Below are 18,744 nucleotides of genomic sequence, written 5' to 3'. Positions count from 1 at the left end.
TGTGCACCTGAGAAAGCCTATGACTCAATGCCACACACCTGGATCATTGAATGCAAACTCGATGGGGCTGTGGAAAACCACCCTTGAAGCCAACTGCAAACCACTTGCACAAGTGTCCATCAAATGTGGCATATACCAAGGAGATGCTCTGTCCCCACTGCTGTTCTGCATAGGCCTGAACCCCCTCAGCCAAATCATCAACAAGACTGGCTACGGATACCGACTCAAGAATGGGGCCACAATCAGTCACCTCCTATACATGGATGACATCAAGCTGTACGCCAAGAGCGAGCGAGACATCGACTCACTGATCCACACCACCAGGATCTACAGCACTGGCCGGATGGTCACAAAGAGAGGGAAGGTCGTCCACACAGAAGGGGTCTCACTCCCAGAAGGAACAATAGCAGACATAGAGCACAGCTACAAGTACCTGGGAATACAGCAAGCAAATGGCAACCTCGATGAGGTCACAAGGACAGGAGCCACAGCCAAATACCTCCAACGAATAAGGCAAGTCCTGAGAAGCCAGCTCAATGGCAAGAACAAGATCCGTGCAATAAACAGCTATGCCTTACCAGTAATCAGATACCCTGCCGGAATAATTAGCTGGCCAATGGAAGAGATGAAGGCCACGGATGTTAAGACTCGGAAGCTACTAACCATGCATGGAGGGTTCCACCCCAAATCCAGCACCCTGAGACTGTACACAAGCCGTAAGGAAGGAGGCAGAGGACTAGTGAGTGTGAGAGCCACTGTCCAGGATTAAACATCCAAGATCCATAAATACATCAAGGACAAAGCCTCAACGGACGATGTGCTCAACGAATGTCTCAGGCAATGGGGAACAGAAGACAAGGTGCTGGAGGAACCACCCACGGAGGGTGAGAGGGGAATTATATATATATATATATATATATATATATATATATATATATATATATATATATATATATATATATATATATATATAAATTCCCTTCTCACCCTCCGCGGGTGGTCTCTTTCATCCTCTGAGCTCGGGTCCTCTACCAGAGGCCTGGGAGCTTCAGGTTCTCCTCCAGTATCTTGGCTGTGCCTAGAACTGCACATTTCTGGACTGAGATGTCTGATGTTGTTCCTGGGATCTGTTTGAGCCACTGCTCCAGTTTGGGGGTGACTGCCCCGAGGGCCCCGATGACCACAGGCACCACTGTGGTCTTCACCTTCCAGGCCTTCTCCAGTTCCTCTCTGAGGCCCTGGTATTTCTCCAGTTTCTCCTTTTTCCTGATGTTGTGGTCACTTGGTATTGCTACATCCACCACAACGGCTTTCCTCTGTTCTTTATCCACCACCACAATGTCCGGTTGGTTCTCCATTACCATCTTGTCTGTCTGGATCTGGAAGTCCCACAGGATCTTAGCTCGGTCATTCTCCACCACCTTTGGGGGTGTTCCCCACTTTGATCTCGGGGCTTCCAGTCCATATTCGGCACAGATGTTCCTGTACACTATGCCCGCCACTTGGTTATGTCGTTCCATGTACGCTTTCCCTGCCAGCATCTTGCACCCTGCTGTTATGTGCTGGACTGTCTCAGAGGCTTCCTTGCACAACCTACACCTTGGGTCTTGTCTGGTGTGGTAGATCTGAGCCTCTATTGCTCTGGTGTTTAGGGCCTGTTCCTGGGCGGCCAGGATGAGGGCCTCTGTGCTGTCCTTGAGTCCAGCTTTCTCCAGCCATTGGTAGGATTTCCTGATATCAGCCACTTCAGTTATTTGTCGGTGGTACATCCCATGTAGGGGCTTGTCTTCCCATGACATATATATATATATATATATATATATATATATATATATATATATATATATATATATATATATATATATATATATATATATATATATATATATATATATATATATATATATATATATCAGTCACCTCCTCTACATGGATGACATCAAGCTGTACGCCAAGAACGAGCGAGACATCGACTCACTGATCCACACCACCAGGATCTACAGCACTGACATTGGGATGTCATTCGGACTAGAGAAGTGTGGCCGGATGGTTACAAAGAGAGGGAAGGTCATCCACACAGAAGGGGTCTTACTCCCAGAGGGAACAATAGCAGACATAGAGCACAGCTACAAGTACCTGGGAATACCACAAGCAAATGGCAACCTCGATGAGGTCACAAGGAAAGGAGCCACAGCCAAATACCTCCAACGAATAAGGCAAGTCCTGAGAAGCCAGCTCAATGGCAAGAACAAGATCCGTGCAATAAACAGCTATGCCTTACCAGTAATCAGATACCCTGCCGGAATAATTAGCTGGCCAATGGAAGAGATGAAGGCCACGGACGTTAAGACTCGGAAGCTGCTAACCATGCATGGAGGGTTCCACCCCAAATCCAGCACCCTGAGACTGTACACAAGCCGTAAGGAAGGAGGCAGAGGACTAGTGAGTGTGAGAGCCACTGTCCAGGATGAAACATCCAAGATCCATCAATACATCAAGGACAAAGCCTCAATGGACGATGTGCTCAGCGAATGTCTCAGACAATGGGGAACAGAGGACGAGGTGCTGGAGGAACCATCATGGGAAGACAAGCCCCTACATGGGATGTACCACCGACAAATAACTGAAGTGGCTGATATCAGGAAATCCTACCAATGGCTGGAGACAGCTGGACTCAAGGACAGCACAGAGGCCCTCATCCTGGCCGCCCAGGAACAGGCCCTAAACACCAGAGCAATAGAGGCTCAGATCTACCACACCAGACAAGACCCAAGGTGTAGGTTGTGCAAGGAGGCCTCTGAGACAGTCCAGCACATAACAGCAGGGTGCAAGATGCTGGCAGGGAAAGCGTACATGGAACGACATAACCAAGTGGCGGGCATAGTGTACAGGAACATCTGTGCCGAATATGGACTGGAAGCCCCGAGGTCAAAGTGGGGAACACCCCCAAAGGTGGTGGAGAATGACCGAGCTAAGATCCTGTGGGACTTCCAGATCCAAACAGACAAGATGGTAATGGCGAACCAACCGGACATTGTGGTGGTGGATAAAGAACAGAGGAAAGCCGTTGTGGTGGATGTAGCAATACCAAGTGACCACAACATCAGGAAAAAGGAGAAACTGGAGAAATACCAGGGCCTCAGAGAGGAACTGGAGAAGGCCTGGAAGGTGAAGACCACAGTGGTGCCTGTGGTCATAGGGGCCCTCGGGGCAGTCACCCCCAAACTGGAGCAGTGGCTCAAACAGATCCCAGGAACAACATCAGACATCTCAGTCCAGAAATGTGCAGTTCTAGGCACAGCCAAGATACTGGAGGAGAACCTGAAGCTCCCAGGCCTCTGGTAGAGGACCCGAGCTCAGAGGATGAAAGAGACCACCCACGGAGGGTGAGAAGGGAATTTTTTATATATATATATATATATATATATATATATATATATATATATATATATATATATATATATATATATATATATATATATATATATATATATATATATATATATATATTAAACACTAAAATAAGTATGAATACATTATTTGATTTATTTAATGTATCTAATTCCCATTTTATTTGAAATCAGGACATAAATAAGTAATTATTTCATCATTGTATGTTTATGAATAATGGTTGTTTTGCGTCAAGAAACATAAATGTCAGAATCCACAATCCATCTGAATTTCAGTTATGTTTCTAAATAGAACAGTAGTAAATAAGCTTAGGTATGTTTTATATAATGTTTCTAACATTTAAAAAAAAAATTCTGTCAACCTGATGCTGCTCTTACACCCGAATTTCCCCTTTGCGGGATAATAAAGATTTCTATTCTATTGTAATAAATACAAAAATAATTATATATGATTTGAACTTAAAATTAAGTTTTAACTTCAACATTGATATTGAATGGAGAATAATAATAATAATTTTATGATATTAATGACAAACGTTTTTAAATTTATTTGCCACATTTTTTGGATTGATGTTATCTACGTAACTCTTTGAAGAATTTTAATTAACATGAGTTACAACATTTAGTTTAACATGAGTTAATTTCCCTTCGTGATAAATAAAGTAATTCTGAGTTTGAATTTGAATGGGTGGATATAAAACCAACTGAAGCGCCCCCGGCGGTTCACCCCAGTTGTATGATGGTGTTAAATGTGCAAAAAGTAAAACTTTTAATTTAAACTTCTGTCAAATTTTTATTTCAAGACATAAACCTATAAACTAACAGCCTAAGTTTGTCAATGAAACACGGCAATGTCGAAAGGTGAAAGAATATCGGAGCTCCTGACAGACTAAACGCAGGGCTGAGAAACCCACGAGCATCACAGCGTCATTATGACGTCATCCAGGCGTCAGCGTCAGGCGTCAGATTCAGGAGTTGCCACGAATGCAAAGCGGGATGATGTGGAGGCTGGTGAGCTGCGTTGTGTGCGTGTTTCTGGGCTGGCAGCTCGGTTCCGTCTGGGCCGGAGCAGCTGGAGCCGCCGAACCGCAGGACCAGGTCCAGATCCAGGTTCTGTTCAGGCCCGAAGAGTGCAGCAGGAAGAGCAAGAAGGGAGACCTGATCAACGCTCACTACGACGGGTTCCTGGAAAAAGATGGTTCCCAGTTCTACTGCAGGTCGGTTCTACAGGAGACTGGTCCAGTTCACTCTAAAGACGTAGTGGTTCTGGTTCGGAGACTCACTGGGAACAGCGGGCTGAATAATATGGGTTTGCAAAGTTACAGTCATAATTTAACAGCAATAATTTGGGTGAAATAGGAAAAATTAGGGTCAATTTTTCAGTCATATTTTCATTCATTCATTGACAAAAATATTTGTTTAGCGATATTTAGCTAACCAACTAAATAGCTCCTAACTAAATATGTTTTTATCTTAAATATTGAATTTAAATATTTAGCTTACTAACTAAATATTTGGTTTGAATCTAATAATTGTGCTTGCCAACTAAATATTTAACTTCAAACTCAATATTTAGTTTGAAGCTAAATATTTTGCTTGCATGCTAAATAATGATCTCTGGACTAAATATTTAGTTTGCTAAGTAGATATTTTGCTTCAAACTAAATATGTATTTGAATCTAGTAACCTGGCTTGCTGACCAAATATTTAGCTTCAATATAAACTAAATGCTATTTAGTTTATGGTTCTAACAAAACATTTATTTGTGCCAGCCGGTCGGACAAACAGGGACACCCCCAGTGGTTCGTCCTGGGCGTAGGACAGGTCATCAGAGGCCTGGACGTCGGCATGATGGACATGTGCGCCGGGGAGAAGAGGAAGGTGACGGTTCCGTCGGAGCTGGCGTTCGGTCCGACAGGAAAAGGTTGGTCTGCCGAACAGGAAGTGGACGTCCTCCGTGTCTTCATGCTGTCTTGTCCTCTCTTGCAGCAGCGCCCTCTGTAGGCTGAGCATGCTCAGAGGGTTTTTCTTTGCATGCGCTGGAGCTGGCTGAGATAACTAACGCTGTATCTGTGCCACCTGAAGGGGGCGCTGCAATGGTTCCTGCACTCCAGGTTCGAATTTCTGCTTTAGTTTTTTTCTCCTCATGAATAAAATGCATGTTCCTTCCAGTAGAAACTCATTTCCTGGGATTATTTCAGGTTTTTTGCAGAGCGATTTAAAACGTTTAAGGTTAAAGCGGTTCTTGTTTGTGTGTCCGGCTGACGAAGGTCCAGTTCCTCCCAACGCCACGGTGGTGTTTGAGGTGGAGGTGCTGTCCGTGTCCAGAGGCCCCCGCAGCATGGAGGCCTTCGGACAGATTGACCTGGACAAGGACAGGAGCCTCACCAAGGCGGAGGTAACGCAGAGCCTTCCTCCATTTTCTAACCATTCCTTCTCCAAACGCTTCGAGCTACTAAAGAGGAACTAAACTCCAAATCTAGTTATTTCCTACATAAACTGTCTAAATTGGTTGATTGGGTTCTAACTTTGTTTCAATGTAAATTGACATTTTCATGTAAATTTTCTTAATTCTGTGATATTTGTCCTAAAGCTTTCTCAGTGCTGCCCTCTTTGGGTGGAAGGTTGTACTGCAGATGAATTTTCTGATTGGTTCCAACGATCCAACTTGGTTGATTTCACTTTTTTTTCTTTTTTTTTAGAAAAGTTGCTAGATTTGTCTATAGTTGATCTTTTATGAATGTGGGCAGATTTATCACTAGTTGCTTTTTGAAAACAATTATAAGATTCGTCGCTTGTCACTTTCTCGGTAAAACATTGCCAGATTTATTGCTAGTCGCTTTTTTGGGAAAATGTTGTCACATTTTAGAAAAACAAAAAAATGTTCTATATTTGTTGAATATAGAAACACCTGTGTTTCAGGAGCAGCGTTGAGCAGTGGTTCTGCCCCTCCCACACCTGTTGCTCAATGCTTCCAATGATTTCTCACTTTCTGATAAATCAGTGGGTTCATGTTTTGCAGTTTGGTGTTACATTTTTGCTGTTTGTTAGAGCTTCCTGAAGGTGTGCTCCGTTGTGTCCAGGTGAAGGAATACCTGAAGCTGGAATATGAAAAGGGCGGAAAGCCACGGGACGAGCCGTTCTACGAGAAAATCCTGGCCGACATCTTCTGGAAGAGCGACCAGGACCGAGACGGGCAGATCAGCGCCAAGGAGTATAATATATATGAACGGGATGAGCTGTAGCGGCTGTCTGTGATTTCTTTAGAGAGGAAACGGGAAGACGTGAAACTGAATCAGTTGGTCTGTTTTCATGAGTTAAACCACTTCTGCTCCCAGATTACGTCCACACTTCTTCTTCTGGTGTTTTTTAAAGTTAATTTAGTGGCACACATTTCTAAGTAACTGTGATTTTTATCGGTTTGGATCACGTCCAGAATCGATGCCTTTAGATTAACGGTTCTAGAACGGGAAGGTAGGAACCAATGTAAGCCTGCTGTAGTACCCGGACTAACCACGAGGGTGCACAGGTCACATAACTGCCAGGCGGACGAGCCACAGGCAGAACTTTATTTGAAACCACTTCTGAGGCTGGATTTCTAAAATAAAAACGTGGAACAAATAATACGTGTGTTTTGATGTGATTAGAATAAAACATTAATTTCTGTGTCTTTTTACGAGTAAAGCCAGAAATAGTCACACTCTACAAAAAATGTTTTCCTATTACAGCTTAGTTAAGATATATTAGATTAGTAGCCGAATATCAGAATGGGGGAATTGTTGCTTTAAATTCAGAAGTTTACAGAATATTTAGCTTATGGTACTCAAATTCGCCAGCTGATAACCGGAAGTTCACAAAAGCTGGATCTTGCGAACTTGTATGAACTCCTGCTGGTTAGCAGATGGGTCTAACACTGTAGACCCATCGGTGAAACTTCTGTAATATCGAAACGACTGTTTACAGCTGAAATGTTCACACGTTGAGAAAAAAACGAAACAAAAGACGCGCCAGCAGGAGTTCAGAGCTTCGCAAGACTGAGTTTTTATTTTGGTACTCTACTTCCGGTTATCGACAAGCGAAATTGAATACTAGCTTGAAATATTTCGCAATTAGTTTACAGGGTTTAGTTTAGTTTACTGTAAACCCTGTAGACTAATTGGGTTTAGTTTATACAATTAGTTTACAGCTAAATATTCAGTTAAGCTAAATTTCTACTTTGAAACTGTGACGTTTATAAATTGAAATGTCACTGAAAAATGAAGCACCTTTTTTTGTTATAAATAACCCAAATAATTACTGTCAATTTTGATTATGTAACGTTACAAACGGCGCCTCATTAAATGTTGGTGATCCTGAAGCTTCACACCTCATAGTTATTCCTTTATGATCAGATTCCTTTAAATAAGTCATAAAACTTCATATTAAAATACTTTATTCATAAATAAACATCTCATATTTGCACAGTTTGGATAGAGGGAGCTCTGCCGGTCAGTCTGGGATCTTGATCCGGATGGACGGCAGCCTGATGGCGGCGGCCCTCACCTCGGCTGTGATGTCCACGCCCAGCGGAGCTCTGCAGCAGAACCAGCAGAACGGGTCAGAACCTGCAGCTTATGTCAGACGGAGGGTTTGATCCGCTAACAGCAGGAACCGGGTCAGTACGGTAGAATGTACTGGTTATTTTATGATCCAAAAATCTACAGTAAACAGTCTTTTCTTTAAAATATGAATGAGAGGAAATGAAGCCCTGAGCAGAACGTGAACTGGTTCTGACCCGTTAGGAACTGACCTGGGCTCGTAGCTGACCTCCACCTCCGGCGCCAAGATCCCGATTCCTTCCCTCAGACGCTCCACTCCGTTCCTGCAGGGAGGAAACCAAACGCCTCAGGTGAACCGGACCCGTTTCCAACCGCAGCCGGGTCACCAGAACTCACCAGGCGACCATCGCTCCGTTGTCGGTACAGAACCGAGACGGAGGGCAGAGCAGCTGCAACCCGGTCGCCTCGGCGACGACCGCCAGAGCTTTACGGATGTACTGGTTGCTGGCAACGCCTCCAGACAACACCTGGAAAAAACTCTGTGTCAAATCTAAAAGTATGGATATGCTGGGTTGCTATGGAAACACTGCAACTTTCTTTTTTAATTTTTAAATAACCGATACTGATTCTGAAGTTATAGTTTTCTTCCCCAGCAGATAAAATATTTGCCTGCAGAGAATTTCAAGACTCTTCATCCTCACACCACTTCCTGTCGTCTTCTTCGTCGCTTCTGCCAGCAGTAACATTCTGTTGTTGATCATATGACTTGTGTGATGTGAAAAATGTTTCTATGGTAGTTTTGTGAATTTTGGTACAGATGAAAAAACATCTCATCTTAGAGCAAAAACTCTGTTGAAAAATGAGTTTTTCTGAAATAATCTTGTTTCAATTAAGCTAATTTATTGTCTTTATTCCAATCTGCATCATTTTACGGTGAATGGAACACAGATATTGACAAAGTGGCAGATGGCTGCTGGACTGAGCCGGTTCTGGTTCTGGTTCTGCTGGAGGTTTCTTCCTGTCAAAGGGAAGTTTCTCTCTCTGCTGTTGCCCCCTGCTGGTCAGGAGGAGTGATTGCTGCGTGTCAACGACTCAATGCTCAGCTGGTTTCCTCAGAAACTTTTTAAACTGATGAACTCGATGCTCTGGTTGGCGGCTAACTGAACTGAATGTGATGAAATAAAAACAAACGGATTGGATCGGATCGGACCCAGTGGACGGTTTCTCACCAGCGTCGGGTTTTGTGACGGCAGCAGACGGTTGGTTCTGCAGAACAGGACGGCCCGGTGCGTCCTCTTCGCCAGGTGTGAGGCCACAGTGTGCTGGGTGGCGGCAGCGATGTCGCTCACACACGACAGCACCGTTCCTTCCTCTACGCCTGGAAATGGATCGCTGTGGTCAGGAAGGCTAAAGCTGCACAGGAAGTCCAGAACCGTCCTACCTTCCTCGGCTTCCTGCTTCTGGATCAGCAAGGTGACCTGGTTCCGCAGCCCGGCGAAGGAGAAGCAGCAGTCGGGCGTTTGTCCCATCGGCGTCCTGAAGCGGAACCTCTTCCTGTCGCCGTCCTGCGCCAGCAGCTCGATGGCCTGGCCGCCGCTCAGCGCGGCGCAGCGCGGCAGTTTCCTCAGGGACAGACGGCGCGCCACCTGTAGGGTCAAACAGCTGACGTCGGTTCAGAACCACAACAGAACCACGACACCTAATCTGACCAGTGCATGTTAATGAACGTACAGTGTTGTTGGATTTAGATAAATGCTCATTTCCATCCATAAATCCCATAAAACACGAAATACAAACAGTCATACAGATACGAAACTCAGAAATTTTGAGATTAATTTCTGAAATTTTCTAGAAAAAAAAACTTTTCAAAACTCAGAAATATCCAGTTTTTTGTTTTTTTGTAAGAAAAATTCTGATAATCTCAACATTTCTGATTGTGTCTATCAAATTTTTTTTATCACTCTGAGCTCTGAAATTTCCTTTTTTCCCCCAGAAATTTTCTGAAATTATTTTTTGGAGGTGACTGATTCCCATCTAAAGTGGATCTGATACGCCGTCGTACTTTTGAAATCAAGTAATCAGCAGAGTAATTTACTTTCCCAGGTAACTGCCATCTGCACCTTGTCCAGCGTGTCTCCTGGAGCTTCGTCCAGCGTTCGGCCCAGCAGCAGGAAGTCGTCGACGCCCCGCGCCACGGCCAGCAGGGCGTGGCCTCCGGACACCAGTAGCACCAGAAAGGGGAAGTGCAGCGGCTGCAGCATCCTGACGGTCAGGGCGTGGGCCTCCATGTGGTGGACAGGGATGAACGGCTTGTTGTGGTGTCTCACGAAGCGCTGGCTGAAGCTCAGGCCCACGCCCAGACTCAGAGCCAGGCCGGGCTTCACGGTGGCAGCCACAGCAGCCAGCTGGGCCGGCGCCACGGCGCTCCGGTCCAGAGCCTCCTGCACCACGCGCTCGATGTTTCCTCTGTGCAGAGCCTGAGCTACGGTCGGGATGATGCCGCCTGTCCTGCAGCAACCAAACACATGGTCCACTGTCTCTGCTCAGATTTGCACTTTGACTAGGCCACTGCAGCACATGGATTCTATTCTTTTCCAATAATTTTTGTTGTAGATTTAATCAGTTTATTTCTAAAGCACCCATTAACAACAAATATCATTTTGAGTCACTTTACACCCAAAACAATCATTTCGATTAAATCTATTGATCCTCTCAATTAAAGCATTAAGTTACATTTATTATTCATATTATTTTAAAAAGTTTCTATCTCAGCCAATCAGACCAGAGCGTCAGACCAGGTGGAGCTTCTGGAGAGAAAAAATAACAGAAAACTAAAAGTTTGAGATAACAGCAAATAGTGCAAACTGAAGAAAAACTAAGTATGAATATATAAACATGATATATTTAGTTGAATAGTCAAACAACGTGAATAAACACAGAAACAGTCTCGAATGATGATTTGACCAAAATGTGGTCTGGGGGCCATTTGCGACACGGGGACTGAATTTTTTGCGGACTCCAATATAAATTTTGAGACTTTTTACTTTTATTAACCAGGCAAAAATATAAAGCAACAAATTAAAATCTTCTAGTGGAAACTGCTATGTAGAACACAAAGTATTTGTCTTTTAATAACCAAAATATCAAAAACATTCTGAAATATGCTTTTATTAATTTAACCCTAGTAAATACAGCAAAAGTTTATTATTATTATTTTTAAACAAAGAGCGACTCAAATCCTGAAAATAAACTTAATCCTTAAGAATTTACAGACTTCTTCTAATAAAAATGCTTCCAAATAATTTACAAATTATTTTCCTACAAAGAGAAAATGTGCCTGCATTATTTGTCTAATTAAAATATTTCACATTTAGTTTTTTTTATTTGAGCAGGTTAATTTAAAAAATACTTTGGGGTTTCATTTTTTTAGTATTATTTTTTGGCCCACCTCTGCCTTAGAATGAGTTATGAGAGGCAGAGAAATGGAGAATGAAGGACTTCAGGAGGTGTGGAGATGACCTTTGACCCTCTCTAGTTTGACGGACAGCTGCCTCTCTGAGGTCATCGCTGATGCCTTTCCCTTTGACAAACACAACCTGTGAGCTGCAGGTCAGCAGACTGACACATATGCAAAACTTTTACTGTTTGCTAGGACCAGATTGTTTTACACAATAAGAATTTAAATATAAACGAACTGAACACTGAAACAGAACCTCTGATATCTGATCCTCACCTCAGATGAACCTCCTTCTGGGAATGCAGGGATTCTCCCAGTATGGCTCCAGTTTCGTCCATCACAGCAGCTCCAGTCTCATCGCAGCTCGTCTCGATGCCTAAAACCAGCCTGGAACGGAATGCCTTGCTTCCTGCCGTCTGTTTGCACCACAGCAGCCTCAGCAGGATTCTAACCTTCGACTGGATCATGGTTGGAAACGCCATGTTCCCTCTGTGAGCTGGAAAAGTTTAGAATCCTACCGCTTCACCATTAAACTATTAAAACAACGCGAGAAAATACGGAGTAGCCCTGTCGGAAATGTATCCACCAGCGTTTCCCGCCGGACACTTTATGTGGTTACACACAGATGGAGAGCACCAGTTCGGCTCTTTGGATATAAACTGTATTTTTTATCGAGTACTGTGCAGGTTAGTCCAACTTTTCTCTTTATTCGTGTTTTTAAATGTATAAATATTAATCTAACGTGGATGTAGATGTTATATTAATACTATTACCTGTTAAAAACGTGTAAAAACGATCCGTTTCCGTTTGGGAAATATGTGTTACATTTTTAAAAGTGGTCGGGTCTTTAAAATATTTTTTATGAGGATTTATGAGCATATAGGAATTATATTTACTGAACTTGAATTTAAACCCTTTACAGTCAAATCAGTGAAATGTAAAAACAACTCACTCTGCGTAAGGATCAGTGACGTATGACGTAAAAGTTTCCAAAGCCTGATTTAAAACAAAATCTCAAGAAAGTGGCCAGTGTTCGTGTTAACTAGCTACAAATTTCCGTATTTTTATTGCATTTGGTAGAGGTCATAGGAAGGGTCAAAGGTTAAACTTCATATAACAGACCTTCTGATATGTTGGTTCCAACTCTGTAATTCACAACATAACAATCTTAAATGCTTCTGAAGAAGGAAACTGGACTTCTTCTCTCGTCTCCTGAAGACTAATGTCTCATCTAAATGGTTTCTTCAGTCCTGAACAGAATTAACATTATTAGGAGTTGAGGCCAGAACAGTCACATCAGCAGAGTCGCTAAGGTCACCGCCGCCTCCTTTCCACTGAGCTACGTGGCACCGATTGGTGCAGTTTGGTACCCATCGGTCTCATTGAGCTATCTTAGAAACCGACCTATACCACACCATTCCTGCTTTCCCTTCAGAGGTTCACCAAAAGTTTTTAAAAAAGGTCATTGACCTCCTGACTACCAGGACAAAAAATATTGTCCAATCACTTTTTTTTTTTTAAATCCCACATTCTTTGTAAGGTAATAAAAGGTTTTATGCACTTACTTTTTCTCTTCTCATAAAATGTGTTATTACTGATGAACGCAATTTTTATGTATTAGAAAAAGATACGAACAAAAGTCCCACCCCTTCACATGTGGCATCATTGAAAAGCCCTAAATGTCCTCTCCAGATACCAAAAGGAATTAATTCAGTAGAATGCAGGGGGTGGGAGATATTCAAGTTTAGAAATGTCCTCTACAGAGGACAACAATGAACTACTGGTAGTCAGGAGGATATAGCCACTGATAGGGTCATTGAGGTCAATATTAGGGTCATTAAAGTTATTGAACAGGGCATGAAGGTCAGTACTGTGGTATTTAGTACATGTGGACCCCTCTGTCCAGCTCAGTGTATGGGTTGTTGTTGTTCCTTTACGATCCATCATGTCCATAATGATGTCATCAATTGTTTTGGTCACTTGTTGAGAGAAATTGAAATGAAAATGAGACGAAAAGAGAGATTTGTTTGAAGACAACAACCTGCACATGTTGGATTATGAAGACATGATTTGGTTTGAGTGAGGATTGAATGAAGGCTTCCATGTTTAACCTGAAAATCTAACATATTAAAACCCAACACTTTGGCCGACTCGTCTCTAATGGCGGTTTTCATTACCAGTCAGTTCATTACTTTCATATTTTGGTCTCACTCGTTCTGAACGTGTTTTAATTAGGATTTCATGTGAACTTCTCTTAAGGAGACATGGAGCGGCCATCTTGTGTTGTGGGAGATTTGAAGCAGTTTGTTGTCAATGAAGCTCCACAAACTGCGTTTTACATCCCAGATTTCATATCAGAGGAAGAGGAGTCCTTCCTCCTGCAGCAGGTGTACAAGTCCCCCAAAACCAAATGGACCCAGCTGTCCGTCCGCCGGCTCCAGAACTGGGGCGGCCTGCCGCACCCCAAAGGCATGCTGGCCGAGACGCTTCCTGACTGGCTCCAGAGCTGCTGTGAGAAAGTCTCGTCTCTCGGAGTGTTCGGTGGGAAAACGGCCAACCACGTGTTGGTGAACGAGTACAAGCCGGGCGAAGGCATCATGGCCCACGAGGACGGCCCGCTGTACCACCCCACGGTCAGCACCATCAACCTGGGCTCACACACCCTGCTGGACTTCTACCGGCCCGTCTGCAGCCAGGACGGGCCGCAGACCCAGCAGAGCCGCTACCTGCTGTCCCTCCTGCTGAGGCCGCGCAGCCTGCTGGTCCTGCAGGACGACATGTACTGTCAGCTGCTGCACGGCATCCAGAACCGGGACCGGGACCCGCTGACGGACAGGGTGGCCAACCTGTTTGCTGCCGGGGCGCGGCCCGGGGAGACGCTGAGCAGGGGAACCAGGGTGTCGCTCACCATCAGACACGTTCCCAAAGTGATCAGAACCAGGATGGTTCTGGGAAGGAAATGACCCGACCGGATCAGAACCAAACCAGAACCACAGCTGGAAGAGTCTCATGATGAATGCTGTAGTCTGAATTATTATTACCATTACTGCAGGAACAACATTCCTATGTGATTTTTAAAAAAATGATCTATTCAAATATTAATAAAACTCAATGATGGGCATCGCTAACTGAAAAGTTTGTTCCTCTAAGCCTAAAGTGCTAATCATAAACATTAGTTACGCTGATACAATAATCTCACGATACGATACACGATATTCTGCTCATGATACAATATATATTGCGATGTTCAGCAATACAATTCAATGCATTTTGCGATTTTCTGAAAGATTTTAGAGGGACAGAGTGATTTTGGTGACATTTTGTGACCGTTATAGAGTTGAATTAATTTAACTGAAAACCAACTAAACAATACCTGGCTCTGGTTGGACATGGACACAGACTTAAAGTCGACAGCTGGACAAAATGAATCAAAGAAGTGGTGAGAAAACATGTTTCTTTTAATTGAAACAGTACAAACTGAAGCTTACATGCATTTGTAAAGTAAATAAAGTGCCCCAAGTACCTGCTCTGAATAGTTTGATACCTTTTAACCCTGACACTTAACATCTGAAGGAATCGCTCTAAGCCTGATGACCTACTCACTCTCCCGGCGAAGCAAGCAGTGAGTGAGACAGGTGACAGTTGGATGTTACGATACTTGCAGATGAATATTGATTTTTTTCTAGGAAAGAAAATATCGATATCGCAAAATCGATATTATTACACAGCCCTAATACCAACATGGTATTTAGCAGAAACTAACACTAATCTGTTCTACCAATATAGTATTTAGCAAAGGCTCATGCTAAGACGCTATTTATTCCAACATGGTGTTTAATGGAAACTAATGCTAAAGTGCAATGCTCAGTTTTATAGTAGTTGAGCATCGCTAACTCTGGTGCTGATTTTGGCCAATTAAATTTGGTCAGAAAGCACACAGACAGCGATGCATTCAGGGTACAAGAAAAATGTAATTTCTTGCACTTTGTGCTTCAAAATTTGTGCAGAAAATTAAGTTAGGGGAAGCTAAATGCACTAAATGTTTTCAAAGTTAGCAATAAAGCTAATGTACTAACAAAAAAAATAACTCAGTGGAAGCGTACCAACATAGATAATCATGGTGATAAATTTCTGGTGACAAATTATTTGTATCTGAAAATATGTCAACATCTTAAATGTTACATATTTCCTGTCATAAATGGAACAGCTTTAAAAACTCATTTATTTTGCTGGACCTTTTTTCTTTTTGTAATAACCAAAATAAATAATTTTCTAAACTCTACACATTGAGAGATTTATTGTAACTGGATTATGTTGAGTTCGATCAGATAAAATGTTTCTTATCCATGAAGAAGGTGGAGGCTGAAGGTTCAGGGTTGAAGACCCTCCCAACGACCTGGTTGCTGGTTAACGTGCTTCCTTTCATTGAATGTAAAACATAAAAATCCAAGCAATGACCTGAGAATCATTATGTATTTTTGTTTCTGCTGTCAAAGTGAGCTGTGCCTGACTGAGCGGGACAAGATGTCTGTAAAATCTTCTGTAAAATGAATTTTACTACAGAATTCGTTTCCGGTGAGAGTTGGACTCCGCCAAGGCTGCCCTTTGTCACCGATTCTGTTCAGTACTTTCATGGACAGAATCTCTAGACCAGGCAAGGCGTTGAGGGGATCCGTATGGGTGGCCTTAGGATCACATCTCTGCTTTTTGCGGATGATGTGGTCCTGTTGGCTTCATCAGGTCGTGATCTGCAGCTCTCGCTGGAGCGGTTTGCAGCCGAGTGTGAAGCGGCCGGGATGAGGCTCAGTGCCTCCAAATCCGAGGCCATGGTCTTGAGCTGGAAAAGGGCAGACTGCCTTCTCCGGGTCAGGGGGGGTCGTCCTGCCCCAAGTGGAGGAGTTTAAGTATCTGGGGATCTTGTTCCCGAATGAGGGAAGAAGGGAGCGGGAGATCGACAGGTGGATTGGGGCAGCGTCTGCCGTGAAGCGGGCGCTGTACCGGTCCGTCGTGGTGAAGAGAGAGCTCAGTCAAAAAGCGAGGCTCTCGATTTACCGGTCGATCTACATTCCCACCCTCATCTATGGTCATGAGCTTTGGGTCATGACTGAAAGAACGAGGTCCCGGATACAAGCGGCCGAAACGGGTTTCCTCCGCAGGTGGCTGGGCTCTCCCTTAGAGAGAGGAGCTCGGTCATCCAGGAGGGACTCAGAGTAGAGCCGCTGCTCCTCCACGTCGAGAGGAGCCAGTTGAGGCTCTGGCATCTGGTCAGGATGCCTCCTGGACGCCTCCCTGGTGAGGAGTTCACGTTTCACCGGGAGGAGGGGAAGACCCAGGACATGCTGGAGGGACTGAGTTTCTTGGCTGGCCTGGGAACGCCTTGGGATTCCCCTGGAGGAGCTGGAAGAAGTGGCTGGGGAAAGGGAAGTCTGGGCCTCCCTTCTGAGGCTGCTGCCCCCACGACCCGACCCCAGATAAGAGGAAGAAAATGGATGGATGAATTCAAATAATGTATTTATGAAACAACCAGAAGAAAGCATACAAAGGATTTGACAATGCAAAAGGGAAGCTATGTTAGCAAAGCTAGCTAGCAAACAATAGCAATCAGTCTCTAATAAATGTCTTATACCAGCCCTCACACAAAGAATTTTCAGTAAATATTAGCTATACACATTAAGTAAGTTACAAACTACCTGGAGTACCTGGAAGTACCAGATGTTCAGATCTCAGAGGCACATTCTAGGTAAGGAGGGTTGAAACCTGACCACCACTAAGCAACTGAAGCGTCTAAACTGGGCTGAGAAACACCCAAAGACAGAGTCTTAGGTTTTACGGATGGAATGAGAGAGGTTCTTGATGGACCAGGTCCCGTTGGCGTGATCAGAAGTTCATCAGCATGTTGGATAAATGATGGTTTAACTGCTGATCATCATGTTCTCTCTGGGTCCTGGCAGGGCAGCAATGGAGCCTGAGACGAAGCGGTGGAAAGGGTCAAAGTGCGATGACGATTCCTGGTTGGCCTTCCCCGTCCTGTCAGACGAGCAGTCAGCAGACGTGGAGCTGGTGGAGGCGTTCGCCGCGCCCATTGTCAACAGGAAGGCGACGTCTCGGCTCGTCAGGGAGCTGAACGGCGTCTACCCGCTGACCGGCCTGCAGCACGTGAAGCGGGTCCGGGCCTGCCGGGCCGAGGACAGTCCCCACCCTCTGGAGGTCCTGCTGTGCCTGCTGAGCGACGTGCCGAATCCGGCGGACGCCAGCATTCCGTCTCTGCTGCCCGCAGGCAGCTGGGAGGGGCTGGGCGAGCCGTTTGTGGTGAAGGTCCCAGCGCGACCCCCGCTGACCCGGCCGCAGTTTGAGCTGGCGAGCCGCCGCTGGCCCACGACCTTCCATGAAGACAAGCAGGTGACGGTGGCGCTGCGAGGGGAACTGTTCGGCCCCCAACAGAGAGCCCTGATGCACACCTTCATGGCGTCCGCCGTGGCCGCCGCCAGAGCTGCGGCGCAGCTGGGGATGGAGGCGGTGGGGGCGGCGGTGGTCGACCCCGAGACGCAGCGGATCGTCACCGTCGGCCACGACCGGCGAGGCGAGCACCCGCTGCAGCACGCCGTCATGGTCTGCATCGACCTGGTGGCGCGGAGCCAGGGAGGCGGCTGCTACCGCCACGACAGGTACGCCGCCTGCCGCTTCGCCCCTACAGACCCACAACCAGAGGGGGGCGCTGTGCCGTACATCTGCAGCGGGTACGACCTATACGTCACCAGGGAGCCCTGCGTCATGTGCGCCATGGCGCTGGTGCACTCGCGCATCGGCCGGGTTTTCTATGGCGCCGCCGCTGCTGACGGAGCTCTAGGGACGAGATTCAAGATCCACACACAGAAAGACCTGAACCACCGCTTCCAGGTGTACAGGGGAGTCCTGAAGAGGCAGTGTGAGGATCTGTCCAGCAGGGGGCGCAAAACACCTGAACCACCGCTTCTTGGTTAGCATACTGGGGACGCAGTGTCAGAACCTGACCACCAGGGGGCGTGTATGACTTGACAACAGAATGCGGACGTTTCAATGCTTCTGAAGAAACTTCAGAAGAAGGGATTTTATTTTCTACAAGATGTTTCTTATTTTGAATAAAGTTTTAATCTTGTGATCCTGTTTAGGTCCAGTCTGGACGCCATTTTGATTTCAGAATATTTAGGCATCTATCATATAAAAAGCTACAGGAGTCAAGTTTAAAGACCAAACACAAATATGGCCAAAAGTAAGTGCACCCTTTAACATTGGTTGTATGGTCATTTGAATTTTATGAAGTTCTAAAACATCTTAAATATAACTTTAGAAAAACAAGAGT

At 44.9% G+C, this 18,744-nt stretch overlaps 4 protein-coding genes across 7 annotated transcripts; 3 read left to right on the top strand and 1 right to left on the bottom strand.

The window, feature by feature from the left end:
* The first annotated feature begins 4,358 nt into the window (after window positions 1-4,358).
* Window positions 4,359-7,034, top strand: fkbp7 (FKBP prolyl isomerase 7). The gene is made up of 4 exons (XM_014973507.2): window positions 4,359-4,627; window positions 5,183-5,334; window positions 5,681-5,808; window positions 6,494-7,034. Exons 1-4 carry the CDS (start codon window positions 4,395-4,397, stop codon window positions 6,653-6,655), a joined length of 675 nt encoding a protein of 224 aa, XP_014828993.1. The 5' UTR covers window positions 4,359-4,394; the 3' UTR covers window positions 6,656-7,034.
* A 791-nt stretch (window positions 7,035-7,825) lies between these two features.
* Window positions 7,826-11,887, bottom strand: osgepl1 (O-sialoglycoprotein endopeptidase-like 1). 4 transcript variants are annotated; one of them, XM_014973505.2, is made up of 7 exons: window positions 11,682-11,887; window positions 10,069-10,456; window positions 9,390-9,594; window positions 9,178-9,326; window positions 8,345-8,475; window positions 8,200-8,271; window positions 7,826-7,983 (listed from the first exon to the last, which is right to left on the bottom strand). In XM_014973505.2, exons 1-7 carry the CDS (start codon window positions 11,885-11,887, stop codon window positions 7,899-7,901), a joined length of 1,236 nt encoding a protein of 411 aa, XP_014828991.2. In that variant the 3' UTR covers window positions 7,826-7,898. The 4 variants fall into 4 exon arrangements, 2 of the variants coding, with proteins under 2 accessions (XP_014828991.2, XP_014828989.2); XR_015762211.1 differs by having other exon boundaries at window positions 8,200-8,475; window positions 10,044-10,456; XM_014973503.2 differs by having other exon boundaries at window positions 9,178-9,594.
* An 82-nt stretch (window positions 11,888-11,969) lies between these two features.
* On the top strand, window positions 11,970-15,687 carry alkbh6 (alkB homolog 6, nucleotide demethylase). The gene is made up of 2 exons (XM_088003456.1): window positions 11,970-12,091; window positions 13,665-15,687. Exon 2 carries the CDS (start codon window positions 13,670-13,672, stop codon window positions 14,366-14,368), a length of 699 nt encoding a protein of 232 aa, XP_087859582.1. The 5' UTR covers window positions 11,970-12,091; window positions 13,665-13,669; the 3' UTR covers window positions 14,369-15,687.
* On the top strand, window positions 11,982-18,552 carry adat3 (adenosine deaminase tRNA specific 3). Its single transcript, XM_014973506.2, has 2 exons — window positions 11,982-12,091; window positions 17,357-18,552. Exons 1-2 carry the CDS (start codon window positions 11,982-11,984, stop codon window positions 18,384-18,386), a joined length of 1,140 nt encoding a protein of 379 aa, XP_014828992.2. The 3' UTR covers window positions 18,387-18,552.
* The last annotated feature ends 192 nt before the right edge of the window (window positions 18,553-18,744 follow it).

The sequence above is a fragment of the Poecilia mexicana genome, unplaced genomic scaffold, assembly GCF_051168715.1.
Source record: "Poecilia mexicana isolate PSO_F unplaced genomic scaffold, ASM5116871v1 scaffold_2, whole genome shotgun sequence".
Lineage (NCBI taxonomy): Eukaryota > Metazoa > Chordata > Actinopteri > Cyprinodontiformes > Poeciliidae > Poecilia > Poecilia mexicana.
This window is presented reverse-complemented; position numbering and strand designations above follow the sequence as displayed.